Source organism: Musa acuminata, chromosome BXJ1-9 (assembly GCF_036884655.1).
Source record: "Musa acuminata AAA Group cultivar baxijiao chromosome BXJ1-9, Cavendish_Baxijiao_AAA, whole genome shotgun sequence".
NCBI lineage: Eukaryota > Viridiplantae > Streptophyta > Magnoliopsida > Zingiberales > Musaceae > Musa > Musa acuminata.
Window position 1 is genome coordinate 9,266,457 of NC_088335.1, and position 19,097 is coordinate 9,285,553.

Here is a 19,097-nt window from a genome sequence, read left to right on the forward strand (position 1 = left end):
ATTTTTGAAGTCATTTGAGGTCTATAAATACTCCAGCTATTCCAACATAGTTAAGCAAGAAATATAATAGAAATGAGAAAATTATTCCTAAGAAAGAAATGTTATAATTTCTCTTGAACTATAGGATCGCTTCTTGTTAGTATTTAGAAGTTCTTATAAAAGTATAAGTAAGGTCTAAGAAAGATATATTGTAAATAATCTCTCTTGAACCTATCAAAAGAGAAAGAGTTATAAGGGTAATTGATCTTCGTCCATTGAAAGAAGATCGATAGTGGAAGCCGGTGGCCTCGAGTGAAGATGGATCGGGAGTGGATGTAGGTCACGACGACCGAACCACTATAAAACTCGATTTGTATTTATTCAAACTGATTTACTTATTCACTACGCTTACGAACGCTTTTAAATTTAACTCTTTTTCGATATCAGTTTTCGTCCAATGAGAATTTTCAAATTGACGTGATTTTACGAAAGCACTAATGCACCCCTTCTCTTAGTGTCGATTTTGGTCCTAATATTATTAGTTTTAGCTATGAACATAAAATTACATTATAAAGGGAACATGTAGATAATTATACCAAATAAATAATAATAATTTTAAACAAATTATCATCTAGTATAAATGTTGGTATTTTTCTTTAGCGTGACTTTTATAACAAAGATTATTTTCCAAAAAAAAAAAAACACTACCTTTTACATTTATCTTCACTTAAAGCTTTCTTTCTCACTTAAAGCCTCTTTTGGTCATCTTCTTTTTCCCTATCACACACCTTACAAAAGGACTATGCATGGGAGGCCTCAAGTGCAAATAAATAAATACATATGGGGTAAATAAATGAGAAAAATTCTTTAACAGTGACAAAACACAAAAAAAAGGATCAAAATCCTTAGGTGCCCCTAAGAGGTCATGTAAGTGTCACTTTTCTGATGTTCTCCTGTGAGGATGTGTGCCATTTATTGCCATGACCGATGCAACATCATATCACATACCTATCATCTTAAGTACAATTATATTAGTAATGCATGGACTTTGAATTAAAATTTCACTTGGGCTTGCAAACTTGTCAATTGGCCTACTAAATTAAAATTGATATTTCAAGCAAGCCAGATGTGTAAAAAATTTTCAACTACATCAAGCTTGTTAAAATAAACTTTTATGCCACCTTATAAAGCCTTATCTGTTCATCTAAGTAGAAGTTGGATGAGGGAATTGAAATTTGACTCAAGACAAGTATATTGTAATAAAATCATTGTGACTTTTGTTTTTAGATTTAACAATTGTTAGTTGACATAATTGAGACAGATCAATAGTATTTTTCTTTATTTTTAAGTTTGTCATTTTAAGTTGACATATTTTGGGAGAGACTATTAGTGAGATCAATCGACCAATTAATTATGTTACCATCAAAACTCGTGATTAATTTTTATCAATAAAATTAATAGTAAATCAAAGATCGACATTTACATCGATAATTCTTTCGACGCTCGACAACTGTATCGCTATCAACATAGATGCAGAGCAACGAAAGGATCACTCAACTGTATCGACATCAATATAGATACATAGCAATGAAAGGACTACTCAGTAACTATGTCGATGTCAATGCAAATATAAAACGATCCTCAACTTCATTGTTGTTATCCTCATCTACAATACTCATGCGTGACCTTTAATGGTGTGATCGTCCAGCATCATTAATTAAAATATTAAAATTATTTTTATTTTTTAATTTTATATTTTTATTAATAAAATTAATATTATTATGATAAATAAATTTAGATATTTCATTTTACCAATTATATAGGAATGCTTAATATGTCGTTAGCCGTAGGTTGGGCGGAGGTTAACACGTCAGCTGCGGAAGGCAGATAGCTTGCCGAGACACGACATCGGAACCGACGTTGCCAACGAATCCAGAGAAGAGCCGAGGAGACGAGCGAAAAGGCCACGTTTTCTTCTCCCCGTCGTCGCGGTGACAGCTTCATCTATGGAACCTCTCTTCTTGCCCTCCCTCTGTTCCCCATGTAACACCTTCCCGACGATCTCGTTTCCGGCCCCACAACCTTCTTCTTGGCCGGTCGGAGCTCCTCGGAACTAATTATTCCTTTCACATCAAATCCGTGTCGTTGCGTGTGAATTCGTTGAGGCATGAGAGGTGCGAAGTTTCCATCTTCGCCTCGTCTTATCGGATTGTGATGACATTGGATCGTTGGGTCATTGAGTGGGTGTTTTTCTTTTTTGTTGGATGTTCTTTATTTGTTTCGACGGGTAATGGAGACTTGATAGGTTTTGATTTAGCGCGACGGAAGAATCGGATGCTTTTGATAGGTTTTTTGTGTCATTCTCCACTACGTGAAATTGGGGTTCTGTCAATCCGTCGGTCTCTTGCAGTTTGTCTGGAAGCTTTTGCATACATCATGATCAAGTGCATATATTTAGTTCTCCTTGTTGTTGTTGTTTGGGTTTGTCCGAGGGCCTAGTTTATGCCGGACTTCGGGTGGGGGTGCAGTAGGGCGGTGGTTGGGGCTTTGTTGAAGCCTTATGATGGAAGGTGGTCATGCATTTGGAAAGCTTCCCGATCATCTCCTTACAGAAATTTTTGTCCGCGTACCGATCTGTGAGTGGTCTCAGATCTCATGTGTCAACAAACACCGTGCTGAGATGTTTCGAGGGGAGAGTTTGTGGCAAACTGCTATCATCAGGACCTGGCCTTTTGCTGTTCAAAGGGCACGATGGCCTGGACCCATTCCTCGTGGTTTTGGTATAAGGTGAGTTTTCTGAAGAAACTTATGAAGTTCTATTTACTAATATATTTTCGATTTCTGATGATGAATTCTACATCTGCTTTCACGGGGCATGGTGTCCTCAAGAGTCCTTTCTACTGGATTTGCATAAATTCCTTCGTATGAGAAGTATTAAGTAGAGAGAAATCCCCGTCGAGGAGGTATTCGGTCACTCCTCGATTTATCATTTCGTGGCCTTTCTACAGGGATTTGCCACTGAGGCCTCTGCTCCTTTCTTGTCTTTTTTGGTTTAGCCTTTCTCTTCCCAGCAATTACAGGGACTCGGCCACTATATGGCAGTTCGCCTCCTGTAGAAGTTTTAAAAATGTGGCTGGAGACTAAGTAATGACTTCGTAAAAGAACTGTAAGGGCTGGACCCTGCCGATGTATGCGTTGACAAGGACAGATGGTGTTGGATCAGCAACTAAGCGGATCACATAATCTTCTTGTATAATTCTCCAAGGATTCCTTCTCCTCTTGTCTAATGGCCAGGAGGGAGGTGGTGGGCTTCTTTGGGAGTCGGTAGCTGATAAAGTTTAGCTCGAACTCTTTAACCAACTGCCCAAAGGAGAAAATTGATTCTAGGGGTTGGGAAATTTCGACACATGAGTGAATCGGTAGTTCCGAAAAATGTCATTTGAGATGTATTATGAAGTGTTAAATTTTCCTTCGTACACATCGAGTGACGGGAGTCGGAAACCTTAGGGAATCGGCTCCTCGTTGATACTTTTTGTGAAAGGAGACAGTGGATATGACTCCACTTTTAGTTGCTTTCTTTGTTTTATCTCATTTTAAATATCTTCCAATTGTTGGTCCATTTTGTTAAGTTGGTCCCGGAGCTCAGTTGGGAGTTCGATTAATTGAGCAACCGATTCATTGGGAAGATCCAGCATTGGAGCTACAATGGGGATTTGAGCCAGAGGAGATTGCATCTCTTGAGGTGTCTGAAGCCTGAGCTGGGCGAGACTCAGCTACCAGACTCTGAACAGGAATAGGGGGTGGAATGGGTGCAGGGAATGGTGGAGTGAATAAGACGGGTAGTGCTTGTTGTGCAAGTTGAGTAAGTTGAGGGAGATAAGGAGCTATATATTAGACTATTCCGATCAGCATTTGCACTTGATGGACCAGGGTGTTGTAAACTTCAGTGGGCACAACCATGATAGGTTGAGTCGGTTGTTGATGTGGAGGGGGTTGGAGGAAAGCCGAGTCTTGAAAGAGTCGGTGGAAAAGGTTTGGCTCAAGCACTTGTGGTGATGGATTTGGGCCAGCCTACACCGTTAGTTGGTTCGGGATTATTGAGCTCATAGGGTTCTATATAAGGGCATTCGGAGCCGTCGAACTAGGTCTATTTAATGGATTCGGCTCCTTGGGATTTGGCCAACTAGGACTTGCAAAGTTTCCCAGAGACATGGTTGACCCTCCTTTTAGCGCCAATCTATTAAAGTAGATTTTAGTTGTCCGACCTGAATACCCAATCATATCCAACCTAGTTCTCCTTCGAGTCAACCTCGTGGAAAACTGTCTTGTCAGATATAGGCGTCGAATCCTACAAAATTGTGTCGGGGGCACTCCTGACAAATGTCCCTTCGAAGTTTAAATCAGTAGCTAGTCGGATAAGTTAGACTAATCAAATTGTATGTCTTTGTATGCTCGTAGGGGCTCCTTTATGGTCATTTAGAGATGTTACGCTTGTTTATTACGTAGTTCGTGCAAAAATGGGGGCGTGGAATTTGATTGAAACCATTGCCACCCAGCAGCAAACATAGGATTGAATAATTGTTTCCACGTGACGCTCGTCGAGGATGGCCAGTTGGTCTTATCAATCGATCGATCGTTTTGGGTGGTAGGAGGCTGTTGGCTCATCGGCTATGTATAGTTGATGCGTTCTCCACTTGATATAGTAAGTATTGACCACTGTGGTTGACTGGTCGACCACATACACCGACATGTCGGCCATGTTAATTCCGCCATATCAATTTCCTAATAATGGTATTCTTTGTTTTGTTTTTTTTTCCTTTATTTTGTTGTCTGCTTTTCTGTTTTGTGCACCAATGATTGAAATCAGAATTGCCGGACAGCAATTTTGTATGCGTAGTGACAGTTGTATCTTATATTGGCAAAAATATGTCAAGCTTTGTTACATCAAATTCTGTTGTATTTGTTTCTATTGTAACTATTCAAACCTACAAGTCATGGTTATCCATGCTTCTACCAAAAACACATGAATTATGATTGCTGCTTATTGACCTTCTTCAAGGCATACTTTCTTATGTTTTATTCTAGTTAAATATCAATTTCAAATGATTACATGGCATCTGGTAACAAATAACCTTGAAAACTGAATACCTTGTTGGTGAAAACATAAGTTGCATGGTTTAGATACCAGGTAGCAAGGCGGGAAAGGTATACTCATCGAAAATGAATTAGATTTTAGGGACTAGAAATCCTTGTAGAAGTTTCAAAGCCTTGATTACAAGACCTCTGTGACTGCAAGTGAGGCTACTGCAGAGAAGTACTATAGCAGAGCTAAACTCAGGGTCTCTTGAAAGTTACTAGATTTACTAATTAGCAGAAATTACATATGCTAGGCCTTTGTCTTTAAAAGTTGAAACTATCTCTAAGGGTTGTAACTATCTCATCTTGTACTTAAATTGACATTTTATAGTGCCAATTGTGAATCTTGTGTACTTATTGCTCATGGCTGAAGTCTTGGTCACCGTGGAATTGCAAGTGGCAATTAGATATATTAATGCAGAACACAGTAAATTCCATCATAAATCATACTGGAAGATACTAATTTGTTTGACTGCTGATGCTTCATGTACCTAAAGGATGAAAATCGAAAAATGAAATGCAGTCTCAGTCAAATTTAGTGTTAGACACTTTGCTGTCTTCTCTTGCATGTTTCTTGACATGGCACAATATGCTCTTATCAATGCAAGTTGCATCATTCAGTTCCATAGCGAAGCATGATCTCTCATCAAGCATGTTATAGTTCTTATGCCCATCTAAAGTTTCATTACTCTGTTTCTAGCTCTTAAAGGTTCAACTTTTCAATGTAAATTGTTGAAAATGACTTCGAGAATTAGTCATATTTGGTGGTAATTAATGCTTATGCATAGTAGAGGGGGAGAATAACATGACTTTCAATTCCTTACTCAGAGATGGGATGATCGTATCTGATTGAATATAATTTTGTAAACTTTCTTTCTGGATTTATTTTCTAGTTTGATAAAGTTTTTTTTTTTTTTTCGGTGTTAGAAGTGAAAACAGGATCATATTGCTGAACTTGCCCTGGTCACACTTTTGTCACCAGCTATGGTCAATTCTGATCCTTCAATAATGTAGAGTATACCTTTTCGTTGTCATCTCACTTTGTTACTTGTACAACATTGCTGGACCCTAGGATGGAATGCACCTACAACATGACTTTAGGATCTTGATCACGCATTGCAACCATTGAAATGAACATGATATGTAAGCCTTAACTAGATAAGATAGAACAGAAACATGTATTTCCTGAACAACTGTGGGTAGTTTCAACCTTTCAGCCAAGGATACAGTGAGAGAAAACGATATAATTTTGTTTGGGCATCTCCAAAATAGAGCTACGCATGTGCCATTTTGGCAATGCGCGAACTTATATTAGTGGTAAAGGAAGATGGAAGTTTTTATTATACTCAGTGAGAAAGGATTTGATGAGTTTTAATTGGACCAGTCATATTGACCTCAATAGAACTCAATGAAAAGATTCATGTAGCTAACCTCAACCAGTTGAATTTTATAGCTTGTTGTTATTGTATGAATCACATCTGCAATAAGGAGTATGAGAAAAGACTAGGAGACTTCCGATTTCCCATGGTTGTACAGTTGTCAGTTCATGGTCCTAAGTTATGAGCAAACCATCCATACATCAAAATTATTTGTCAATTATCCATATGCAAAGATTGTAACCATCACAAATATGTTAATTGGATATCTCTTCTCTGAAAATGAAGCGCTTGGTTGATGAACGAATGTTTCACGATACTCATGAGCCATTAAGATACTAAGACTGTTGAGGTTTGCCAAATTCTATGGTACACATCTTTACCATATAAGTTTTACTTGTAAGTCATTTCTACACAGAGGGACTTGTTGTTTCTGAGATTTCGCGGATATGTAACTTTCACCAGAGGAGTATTCCAAATTCCGAGTACTCCAAAACCACAATGGGAGTATCAGGCATTTTTATTTCTAGAATTACCACTTTACCCTCGCTGTGAAAATTGAGTGTAAACAGAGTTCTTAGATGCTGCTTCAAGAAATTCTAAAATAAACTGTCTATTCTAAAACTACCTTCAATGTGTATATGGACATTAAAGCAGTACCTGAATTGCAGAACATTGAGTTTCTTTTTTGGATTCCTTTCTTCATCATCCTAATGAATATAATTATATAATGCCTTCATTTTTTTTATCCGAATTCACAGCAAATTATATGATTCTGTAGCTAATAACAGAGCTCTTTTTTCTCCTATCAGATCAGTTTATTGCCTGTGGTAGGTCAAGAGACAAGGCCCATGAGCTAGCCTCAGAGATTTGGCTAGCAGTCATCAACAATCTTGAAGAAAATAAGCACATGTTTTTGCTGTTAAAACGCTTTGCACAAGAAGGAGATGTGAGCATCTTTATCTCTTCCTCTTTTGCAGGTCGTAAAATGTTGGTATTCCCATGGCTTGCAGGTAGAGACAACTAGTATTTTTATCATAAAATAACACTATTTATCTTCAGATTCTAATATTAAAGTTTCTTGGCAACAAATACTTGATCTATGGGTTATCTTTTCTTGGACATCAGTACAAGGTGCTTTGAAAACATTGTTCAGTGTATCATGATACATTTTGCCTAACTTGATTTCATTTGATTCATAGAACAAATGACACCTCCTTTATTAGATTCAGTTATTCTGCCAGTTGTCAAATTGGATGTGACAAAAGAAGATTCACATTCGGCACCTCTTCCTGTATTGAATTTAGAGCGCGTGGGTTTGAAACTAGTTAAAGAACTGTTCAACGCTGGTATTAGCATTGCTTTGCCATCTTGGATAATAAACTAAATAGTCTACAGACTATGTTCCTCAGTTTGGTGTTACTGCTTTATTTGTTTAACAATGAAAGCTGCAATTGCAATATGCAGATGGTGTCTTCAGCTATAATACTAAGATGGTGTTGAGTAGTAAATTTATCTTGTTAGAAATTTGATAACTCAGGTGTTTAAAAGATCATCTATATCTGATGCTTTTAATTCATTGCACTACCATAAAAATCAGGCAAATCTTGAAGTTTTATCATTAATTTTCTTTCGTCTTCCAAACAGCTTTTTCTTCCGTTTCCCTACTCAAGATCTTATAAGGTGTTGTGGAGGGTGTTCGAGAAGCTGTTCACCGACTTCCGTGATTGTTTGAGCCGTGCCGATTTCTATGATGTGTTGGCCTGCGCCAAGTCTATGTTCCAGCCAGTCCCATCCACTTGGCTGGGATACTAGCTCTGTATGTATTTGTTAGTTGAGTGACTGCTCCTGTAATTGTTCTTAGATTGTTCCAGTAATTGTCTTAGATTGTGCCAATACCCCCTCAGCCCTAGACCAACTCTGACAACAAGTATATGTTCCTTTGGATAAAGTAGTGACATATAACTTGATTGTTTGCAGATTCATACATCACAATTACATGCACAACTTTTTCCAGCTGAGTGATTAATCTTAGATTTCTTAGTGCTGTGCCCTAATTGGTTTATAGCGATTGCAGTTGCCTCCTGGTTTCCTCTATCAGAATAAATATAAATATGTTTGCTGTCTCTCAGTCAATATTAGAACAGGGGAATTATGTCTCCCATGAATGGGATTGGAGTTGCTTTTAGGAGTGAAGAGACCTGCATAGTGGGTTTTTGAGATGTTGGAGAAGAGGGAATGGGAGTTTTTGAGTTGTTAATCTGTCATCCAGGAACTGTCTGATTCTTAATTTATTTGATTTCATTTAAATATCACAGGTTAAAAAATTGAGTTCAAAGTTTTCTTCATCTTGATCTACTACTTTTTATCTAAACTAAATTTTGTTATACAGTATCAAAGTCATTCTCACCAAAAGAAAAAGAAAATGAAGGAAAAGGAGAAAAAGAAAAAGATTACACTTAAAATATTTCTCTTCCTATAATGAGGGAAATGGGCGTCGGTCCAAAACACATGAATGATCACAGCCCATCACTTTACTATGAAGGTCATTGAGGGCTGGTCCAACTCTGATCGGCTGTCTCGCGTCGTGCAGGGTTCGCAAGTGTCGCGGTTGCAGAGTCGTCGAACCCGAGTCATCTCCTCCAACGAAATCTGGATTCTGCTCGAGACCGTACAGCGAATCCCAGATCATAAACACTTCCGATCACGCGGTCAACATCCCTGCAGGAGGTCATTTCGGTCAGGCCCCGACTCCGGTCGGCTGTTTAGCGTCGGACAGCGTGCACACATGTTGGGTCGCCCGAGTCTCCGAGGCGGAGCAGACCTCTGGCGAATTAAGCTGGATCCTGCTCGGTATCAGACAGCGAGTCCCGGATTTACGTACCCACTAAATCATCCAGCGGTCAACCTTGCTCCTGGAGGTGGTCCCCACTGATACCGAGGGTGGCACCGTCGGCAGATAAAACAAAAGTTCGAGGGCGTTTCAGTATTTTGACTTAATACTTACCCTTTTTTCCCACTCCCCTCTGACACGGTCCTCTCCACTCCGCAGGCACACTCGGCGTACGGCCGCTCGCCAACTCCGACGCCCTCGTCCCCTCCCCACGCCTCCATTTCTAGGGTTCTCCTGACCTCCGCCTCGTTGCCCCGGTTGCGGACCCCAATGTGGCGGCGCCGCCACCTCCCCGGCCGGATCTTGATCTCGTAGGCCGTACGAGAGCGTGGATCTCGAGTCCCCTGTTTTGTGAGCCGCGGTTCGGGTTCTGGGGTCTTGGGGGACTTCTCCTCGCTCTCTCTGAGAGAATCCTTGCTTTTGGAGCTTCTTTAAGGCGGAAGAATTCCAGAAGGACGATTCCGACTTAACTGTCGAGGTGTGACATTGAAGTCGTTCGGGCAAAAAGGGAGGGATCTGCTTGGAATCTAGTTTTGAAAGCAAGTTGGGATTATTCCGCTTTCTTGAGAGGGTTTAATGGACTTCCTCAAGGTAAGAAAGTTTCGTGGCATTGCCAAGTTGAAGGGGAGGAAAGATCCGGATCAGGAGCGGGGTCAGTTGCTCTCCGAGCCAGAGGAGCCGAAAGATGAGAGTTTGGATACAATGTCGAAGCCACCTGCTGCCGATCCTGCTGCGGACGGGGGGGAGGATGAGGATGATGACGATTTCATCACGAATGAGGTGAAGAGGCGGCTGAAGGAGCTGAGGAAGAACAGTTTCATGGTGCTTATACCAGAAGAAGGGAATCCGGAAGAGGAGGAGGAGGAGGAGGAGGAAGAGGAGAGTAGCTCGAGCGGATGGAGGGAATCAGAAGTAGGGGATGGGTATCCATGGTGCGGGTTCGACACATTGTATGACGAGTACTGTGAGCGGATGCTGTTCTTTGATAAGCTGATCGCCCGCCACCTTAAAGAAGCTGGTATGGTCTCAATAGCTTAGTCGATGACTGCTTTCCTGTTGACTGTCCATCGTTGATTGCATGTTTCCTACAGCAATGATGTTCTCCAGGAAATTTGTTTCTTGAACTCAGTTATACAAGTAAACAACTTTATCCGTCGAATGACTTCATATTGCTCTTCATCTATGCATCAACTTGTTTGTTCCTAAACTCGGTAGCTGCTTAAGTTGTTCTAGTGGCATATACTTTTGATTCTAAATTGTAATTGGTGTGAGATATTTCTTCAGATTCTGTAAGCTGATGAGATGCATGATTTGTCAGGATCTAAGGGGACTCTAGGGCGTTCACCAAGAAGTTTGTCGAAGAAGTTATCCATGGGTCTTCGTAACCTTTCATTCAAGAAGCAAGATGAACATCAAGAGGACTCTGAAAACCTGCAGCAACCGCAGGAAGAGAACCCATCCCTGAATCTTGAAGCTGCTTATGTTGCTCAAGTTTGTTTGAGTTGGGAGGCGCTTCATTGTCAGTACATGCAACTGAGCCAGAAGGCTTCACGTCAGCCTGGAAATGATGCCTCCTACAGATATGCTGCTCAAGCAATTCAGCACTTCCAGGTTCTGTTGCAGAGATTTATTGAGAATGAGCCATTTGAACAAGGATCCAGGATGGAGATATATGCCCGTGCTCGGCTTTTACTACCTAAGTTGCTTCAGATCCCAAATCTTCTAGGTAAGTTATAATATTCAGAGGATCATAAATAAATCAAACTCCTCTTCAACTGTTGTTGTTCAATCAAAATTCAAAGGGGTCAGTTGACCCACAGTTGACTGAAAGCCTACCTGAGTTGGTAAATCCCAAACTAATTCTGTGAATTTAAGGAATCTCTGCTTTATACTTGATGATATCTTGCTAAAGTAGTATCAATTGGGTCTATATTTGATAGAAATTAACTAATTGCAGAAAAAAAAATCAAAGTTGAATTACACTGACATAAGAGTATCTTTTCCTCTTCTGATCACTTGTTATTACTGCATAAGGAAAAAGTCTCATGGATGGATTAGTCTTGGTCGATTTACTCTTGGAAATGAAAAAAGGATATAATCTGATAAATTGTTGTCGATTGTGATTTACATTTATTAGGAACCAATGACCAAATGGCCCTGTAACTTGAAAGCAGTGAGCCTAGCCATGTAATGTCAAGTGCTTAAACCAAAATTATTAGTCTACTACTTGGCCTTCGGTTGGCAACAAAATGGTATATTTGTAAACTTTCCAAGTTGGCTCATGTGTTTCTCTATTTTTCTTCAGGTTAGTACCATATTTAAACTCTATAGAGATCTGGACTGTAATAGTGTGATTTTCTGCTGTATATAGTCTTCTAATCAGAGTAAGGAATATTGTACAGGGACACTTTGATTCTGTTATTCTGTTTAATTATTTGCTTTCCCCATTTCAGGTATGGATCAGAAAGAACACGTGGAGGATGATTCAGAGGAACCAATTCTCGCCACTGACCTCATTAAGATAGTAGAGGGTCCAATCTTAACGTTCCGCCTTTTTCTGAAGATGGACAAGAAAAAATCAGGTGGCTTCTTTCGAGCTCACAGTCCTCAGAGTTCCCTTCAGCAAGTGCAGGCATCACTTGAAAAGGTATGTCACCTGTTGATTTCTCACACGAGCTTCATCAGTACATGTCCTCTTATTATTTTGTATTCCAGTAAAAATAATACACTTGGGATGTTTTTCAGGCCAAGAATTACCAATGCTGCTTTTCCATATATTGGTTGCTTGAGCTTAAATGGTAGAAATATGATTTTATCACACTGTTTTCCGAGTCATTTTGTATGCCTGTCATTTGGTGATCCTCAAAGCAGTTCCTCCTAGATTCCCTGCTTTGATTCAACAAAATGAATTTGTGAACACATTATGTTTTTGTCACGTCTAATGAATTATATAATTATGAGACCAAGTCAATGCCTTCTGCATGCAATTTATATTAAGATGCGTGACCGCGTGCCAGATGATTTGGAAATGGACAAGAATGATGATCCTGATTTTCTTTTGTGTGGCCATCATCAGCAACCATAAGATCTAACTGTTCATTTTTTCTATAACAAATTTGGCCTTTAGCCTTTAGGATGGTTAATCATTACAAGTGTATAACGATGTGAGTAATTAGTTGGTTACCACAGCTTTGAACCTACAGCATTATATACTACACACCGAAAACACTATATGAATCGAGCGTTCAATGATTTTGAACTGCAGAAGGAGATCAAGGTAAAGGAACTATTCAAGAAGAAGCAAGGATGGAAGAAGAAAACCTGGCCAGCGACCATGGAGGAAGTGGACTTGCTTTTTGCTCTCATCGACATCAAAGTCATATCAAGGGTTCTGAGGGCGGCACAACTCACCAAAGAGCAGTTGTTATGGTGTGAAGAAAAAATGAGCAAGCTTGATCTGTCAGATAACAAGCTCTGCAGAGTCGGCTCCCCGCTCCTCTTCCCGTGCTGATGGTGCACTTCACCTTTTCTCCTCTGCTTCAATTGGAATTAACAGACACTACATCTGCAATCTGATGCGTCGAATATATGGGTAAAAGCATCTATAAATAATCTTGTCCATCTCTCTAAGGTTCCTCTTGGATCATTACCCTCTTGCAGACTATGCAAGAGGTAAACTGCTCTCAAGCATTTTGGCTGGATCCTGATGTTACTAAAGCCACAATATTTGAATGATCAGCATTATTCTCTCTAAAGCATGAAATTGACAAGTGATCTGAGTTGGGTTGCATGAAATCTACGTGGATTCTCTTGCTGTAATTGATGTTTTTTTTGGGAGCTTTTGGTTCTGCTAGACACCGAGAATATTAGAAAATTTAACCTTTGTTCCTCTTCTACGTTTTTGATTCTGATTCTTTCTTAGGTGTCCTAATGTTGCTGTTGATCCACAGAGGTCTCATGTCATCTGTCCCTCCCACTGCATGCTGTGGAATCTTTGCACCTCGTCTCACTGTGTTTCCAAGTGTTGTTTGGAATTTGGATCACCGGCAAGCAGTCACTTGTACTTTAGTATTCACGGCAAATCAACAACTTGCAGTTTTGTAGTCTGTGGATCCAACCCAAATGTGCATTATATACAAGTCTAATCGTGATCACTGATGCATGCAACTTTATCTATGTAGAAAAAGTATTTTTGGTGAATCAAATCATGACCATTAAGAAGATTAAATTATATTAATAGCAAGCTAAAGATCGTTTGCTCCGTAAGAATAGCAAGCTCCAAAAATCCTCATGACAACAAAAAAAATTAGTAGAAGAGGCCGCTGAACAAGCACAGATGTCTGCAAAGCATTCGGAATTACTGCGTTCCCAATCTTGAATGCAAACTCCTCGTGAACAATCGAGCCACTGTCATTAACTTTTAAAGTTTGTTTTTGCCTGAGCCTTCGCATCAGCCAATAGAAAATGAGAGGGGGTTAGTGACGAGCAAACGTGACACAAATCGTCCCTGTTCTTATGCCGAAGCATGAAACATCAGGATGATCGAGTAAGTAAAATAGAACACGAACAAGTTTATTGTTGATAAGACACTTTCATATGCTTTGAACAATTCGCGATAAGAGATGTCAGACCAACTCGTCATATGTAAAATCTCAACACACAGTTGCAAATTTGTTGTTGATATTTTTAAATTAAAAAACATAGAAAATATTTTTAACGTATAAAAATAAGTTGTTTACTTTTTCCTTACTTTTTCTTTCTCTAAATTTAGAAGCTCACTGGTCATATAGCCCCTTTTTTTTTTACTATTGCCAATCACTTAAAAAAAATAAAATATATATTATTTTACTATTTATAACCCTAATATTATTAATTTTATTTTTTTTCATCTTCACAACCACTAAACTTATTAGTTGTAATTATAAAATAAATAATAATTATAAAAATAATAATTCCTATATTTATTATTATAAATATAATATAAAATTAAAATTAAATTTAAATTTAAAATTAAAATTAAAAAATTATAAAATAATGATTCCTATATTTATCACATTTTCTTGAATTTCTTAGTTAAATTAAGTAAAAAAATTATTGCCTAGTCAGCAATGATGATTTGTGAGTTGCGCCTTAATCCAAGCAAGAGTAGGCTCGATCGCACCACGCCTCCTCTTCGGCGTGGTACATACATGAAAACCCTACCTCAACGGCAAGGATCAGATTAAGCTAAGCATCCCATACTGATCCAAAAAATCCTCATACATATAGATAGCCTTTGATGCAGGACGTGAGCTTAGCTTAGAAATCCTGAGTTGGGGGCCGTTTGGGATGGTTTGGCTCGAGAGGAAGTTCTCCAAAAGACCTGAGTTACAGATCCAATTGGCAGCTCACTTGGGGCAAATCCTTCCGACAAGACAACAGTAATCCACATACCAGTCAGTATAGTCCATGGAAATAGTCAAGTCCCACACATCAACCTGGCCGTGCAAACCTTGAATATATAGAGATATGCTTAACAGTTAATGAGATTTGGGATCACCCTATGCTCATTAGCTTTGTTCATAGCGACCATCCACAAGCTCATGATACGCTCCTTAAGCGGCCAAACTAATCAAAGAGGGAGAAACCCATATCGTCGTCGCTCTCCTCTTTCTCTTCTTTCTTCTCCTCAGCGGGAGGTGCCTCGGGAGCAGCAGCACCGCCACCAGCTGCAGCACCAACTGAGGGGGCACCACCTCCGATGAACGCCCCACCGCCACCACCTCCGCCAATTATTACCTGTACCAGGTAAAACATGACTTATTTAATATCAGGCCATCGCCACAGTACATCGATATGGTAAAAAAGACCCACCCGCTGACAACTAGCATTCAAGAAATATTAGCGTTACTCTCCAAGGAGCCACAAACATGAAGATAAACAAAGGTGTGTATCCACACCGTCATCAAGCTTTAATGTTGCTAACATGATTAGCATACACTGATACACATACAAGAACAAGGTACGAGAAAAAGATTAACCAGGTTGCAAGACATTAATAATTCATTGAATGATATTACTACTTTAGAAATATATTATTGCCACATTTCTTACTTTGAGACCTCCGATCGATAGTTGGATACCACAGTCCATGACATGAAGCATATGTAGGAATGCAGTAACTAGCTACTAAAATTAGCAAAACAACATTCAAAAAAGAGAAGACCCAAGAGTAGTCGCTATCTTTTCCATTACAACATAAAATGACCCACAAAACACTGAATGAATGATGTGCAAAAAACATAGATATTTCGACAAAGAATGCTAAACCAACTTCTAGACCTTTCAGACAATGTTCCATTAAGAAGGTTGTGGTATGGACGGCATCTGAAGCAATTTTAAGTGGTAAGACAGAAGGATCCATGATATATCATCAATGATAATAGAAACATAATTTTTACAAAAATAATTAAAACTACCAATTGGAGTCTCACACATGATTATGCAGATCAAATATGCACCTATTATATATTTCACATATTCAGTAACGCCACACATTAACGGCATCCATGTATGCAATTGCATAATGTTGCTTTCAGGAGCCATCAATTCGAGGCATCTCCTGTATCAGCATTACATGGAGCAAACTTCACACGTGAAAAAAACTACATCAAACATCAACTCTCTTTAACTTTGACAAAATCTCAAAACTGTGAAAAAAGTATAAAACCAAGAAAAAGACACATTTACTACACCATTACATGACAGAAGAACTGATCAACTTTATGCTCCTAATGATAATCTCCATCCCGTTATCAAAATGGCTAATAGCACATAAAGCAAAAAATTGATGAATTATTGGAAATCAAATGACACCAATTAATGGCAATTTAAAACAAATATCTACATCAAACAACACCGAGTTAGACAAAATAAATAAGGCATCTCACTACTTGGGAAGACAGACCAAGTGGCATCAAGTCCGTTACTAGTTGGAATGCCTGTACCGAAGGAGACTAAGTAAATTTACTCCAACAGCCGACCACCAGATCCACACTCTTGACTACCAAGAAATAAAATCGAAGTAATAGCTCATGAAGCGCATCGCTAAGAAAATCTTCAACCGCAAAACATGGATCCTTGCATCCCTACTCCGTCGTAGCTTACCACCTTGGCACATAGATGCAAGCACAAGCACACCTTAACTATAAGAGAACATGTCTATATAGAACCTCAATCAAATCAGCCAAAGGAAGTCACTTGAAGATCGAATCTGAGTTCTTTGCTGATACTGTTGATGATTTTCTTGACTGGTATGGTTGATTGTAGTTTGATTATAATTAGCCATCAAGACAATATTTACCATCTACAACTAGCAATTAATATAGGATTCATGCCTATTCTGGTCTCTATTATAATGACTGTATTTTTACTAACAATTACAAAGAAAAAGGAGACAGAAAGCCATTATGGTGAAACTCCAACGAAGTCAGGAGGCCAAAGATAAGTCCAAATCAACAGCGAGATTTAGCGGAGGATCTCAAACCTGGAACACAGCGGATGTAGGGGAGACCATGGAGAAGGAGGATTGAACCCCACCGGACGAGTCGACGGCCAGCGCGGCTTGCACGAGCTGCCGCTGGAGGGCGAAGGTCGAAGCGGCCGAGCCCTCGAGGTCACCGGAGAGCTGCTTCGCGCTCCACTCCCCACCGGAGCTACGGCACACGAAAGTGAACACGCCCATTCCTCTCCTGCAGCTGCTGTTTCTCCCTCGCGCGCCGCCACCCAAAACCCTAACCCTAACCACGTCGCTGAGCTCTCGTTTTCGCTTTTATAGTGCGGAAATAATTACTGATGGACGAAAAAGCCCATCTACCTATGGCCAATCACCCGATATACCACGTGCGACGCACGTGCAAGTATATTTGATGCAGTGTCATATTACTAATTAAAATCATCAAAGTCATAATACACCTCTATATTATTCGTGCGTAAAGGTTCAGCATAGTTGTAAACTTACTCAAGTCAGTTCTTATGTCTCTTTAAGAGGATAATTTTACGAGGAATTCAACAAACATTTGATGTGCAAAGAAAAAAATAATAAAAATAAAAATTTTAAAAAGTAAATCGTAAGTTCATAAATAATTATTCACTCGGTATCGAGTGCATCAAGAGTTGATTAAATTCATAAATTCATATATAAAGATTTTGATTGACTCATAAATAAAAGCATATTATTAATATGAGGTTATATATTTTGAGTGCAACTTGAAAGTTTTGAGTTGTTACTTCTGTTTGTGTGGATATGTTAATTGTGTAGTTTGTAGAATAAAATTGATGCAAATAAGGGTCCAAATGTCAGAAGAAAACTTATTATATTATTATGACATTTTGCATGTGCTTAAAATATTGTCATTTATAGTTGGCTTTAGATGTCAATTTACAAATGATTTTGTATTCTTTGCTTATAATATTTTTGTCTATACTTATATGTTGTAAATACTGTAGTTTCTTATAATAATGACAAGTATGATCAATTTTTCATAGAATTTGTCTTAAAAAAGCAACTGCATATGATTTCTTTAGTCAACACAAATATTATCTCGTCAAATTGGCCACCAAAAATGCTGAGAATGTCTATGATTCTCATTGCTCGACCACCGAATTATATTTCTTAATTTATAAATTATTTTCTCATCAATTTTCTTATAAAAATAAGTTATTTTATATTGTGAATTTAGTGAGATTTATCTCTTCTAGATTTATTTCTTGTAAAAATACCGGAAACCTACATTTTTCTTAATAAATATATGAAACTAAATTCTAAATTTTCTCTGAAATAACAAATTTGTAAATGCAACACTTACAAGTGCGGAAGGATATGTAGATGTCAATACCAAGCAACCGTCTTGGTTAAGAAGAATAAGGAGATTTCCTTGTAAGAGGAATATCTAACTCTTAGGCAATGATCTTGTTATCATGTAAACTAGTTTATGTTAGCGTAAAATCTATAATAATGTTATCTATAATGAAAAAAAAAATTAGGTCATGATTAAAATAAAATAAAATTAAATATAATAATATTATGATGAATACTTTTTATTATTATTCAGTAGAATAAATCTTATCAGATCTATAAACATATCATCATCAGATCTGAGATATCAATCTGCAATGAGAACTAGATATTACTTTTCCTCTCTTTGATTGATGGATTAGGGAGATTGAGAAAAACATTAATCTCTAACTATATCGAGATATGTTTATTTAACTCCTAGAGGTTTTGTTTATTTATAAGCGAGAATAGAGAATCTATGATAAGAAATTCTATTATAACATGAACTTCTTTTCTACTGGATAATAATCATAATCAGAATCTAATCATATTTATAATATATATTACTTAACTAAATAGAACTACATAATCTAACAATTTATGCTTAATGTAAAATTTCAAGAAAATTATAGAGCTTGAGAATGATAGGATAGAATACCTTATTATATTAGGGTTTAGGGAGTCTATCAACGAAGGACTCAATGCCAAGCCTATCAAGTACTACAATATCATTCTTCAAGCTGATGGCTTGGATTCAGCATCAAGAATTGGAGCAGCAGTCTTGAGATGCACCCAAGCCTAAAGATCCCAAGCGATGTGTTGCTTGCTTCCCCATCACATCACAGCAACTCCTCCTCCAACATCCACAAAACACTGAACCTGTCTCAAACATGGGGAA

The 19,097-nt window shown here is 38.4% G+C and overlaps 3 protein-coding genes across 3 annotated transcripts; 2 read left to right on the forward strand and 1 right to left on the reverse strand.

Annotated features, from left to right (window-relative positions):
• Window positions 1-1,882: 1,882 nt before the first annotated feature.
• Window positions 1,883-8,500, forward strand: LOC108953773 (uncharacterized). Its single transcript, XM_065084893.1, has 4 exons — window positions 1,883-2,766; window positions 3,036-3,091; window positions 7,304-7,440; window positions 8,139-8,500. Exons 1-4 carry the CDS (start codon window positions 2,540-2,542, stop codon window positions 8,304-8,306), a joined length of 588 nt encoding a protein of 195 aa, XP_064940965.1. The 5' UTR covers window positions 1,883-2,539; the 3' UTR covers window positions 8,307-8,500.
• Window positions 8,501-9,523: 1,023 nt separating this feature from the next.
• LOC135593072 (uncharacterized) lies at window positions 9,524-13,280 on the forward strand. Its single transcript, XM_065082879.1, has 4 exons — window positions 9,524-10,402; window positions 10,703-11,110; window positions 11,838-12,031; window positions 12,650-13,280. The coding sequence occupies exons 1-4, from the start codon at window positions 9,961-9,963 to the stop codon at window positions 12,893-12,895; spliced, it is 1,290 nt and encodes a 429-aa protein (XP_064938951.1). The 5' UTR covers window positions 9,524-9,960; the 3' UTR covers window positions 12,896-13,280.
• A 1,572-nt stretch (window positions 13,281-14,852) lies between these two features.
• On the reverse strand, window positions 14,853-17,175 carry LOC103997894 (large ribosomal subunit protein P3-like). The gene is made up of 2 exons (XM_009419229.3): window positions 16,910-17,175; window positions 14,853-15,162 (listed from the first exon to the last, which is right to left on the reverse strand). The coding sequence occupies exons 1-2, from the start codon at window positions 17,105-17,107 to the stop codon at window positions 14,992-14,994; spliced, it is 369 nt and encodes a 122-aa protein (XP_009417504.1). The 5' UTR covers window positions 17,108-17,175; the 3' UTR covers window positions 14,853-14,991.
• Between the last annotated feature and the right edge of the window lie 1,922 nt (window positions 17,176-19,097).

Bases quoted from the DNA above. Each gene is read 5' to 3' on its own strand.
- LOC108953773 (XM_065084893.1), top strand. From the start codon at position 2,540: ATGATGGAAGGTGGTCATGCATTTGGAAAGCTTCCCGATCATCTCCTT. The intron at 3,092-7,303 runs GTAGAAGTTTTA...TTCTCCTATCAG, and splicing joins TATATGGCAGTTCGCCTCCT to ATCAGTTTATTGCCTGTGGT. The intron at 7,441-8,138 runs GTGAGCATCTTT...TCTTCCAAACAG, and splicing joins GCTTTGCACAAGAAGGAGAT to CTTTTTCTTCCGTTTCCCTA.
- LOC135593072 (XM_065082879.1), top strand. From the start codon at position 9,961: ATGGACTTCCTCAAGGTAAGAAAGTTTCGTGGCATTGCCAAGTTGAAG. The intron at 11,111-11,837 runs GTAAGTTATAAT...TCCCCATTTCAG, and splicing joins TCAGATCCCAAATCTTCTAG to GTATGGATCAGAAAGAACAC. The intron at 12,032-12,649 runs GTATGTCACCTG...TTTGAACTGCAG, and splicing joins TGCAGGCATCACTTGAAAAG to AAGGAGATCAAGGTAAAGGA.
- LOC103997894 (XM_009419229.3), bottom strand. From the start codon at position 17,107: ATGGGCGTGTTCACTTTCGTGTGCCGTAGCTCCGGTGGGGAGTGGAGC. The intron at 15,163-16,909 runs GTTTGAGATCCT...TACCTGGTACAG, and splicing joins CTACATCCGCTGTGTTCCAG to GTAATAATTGGCGGAGGTGG.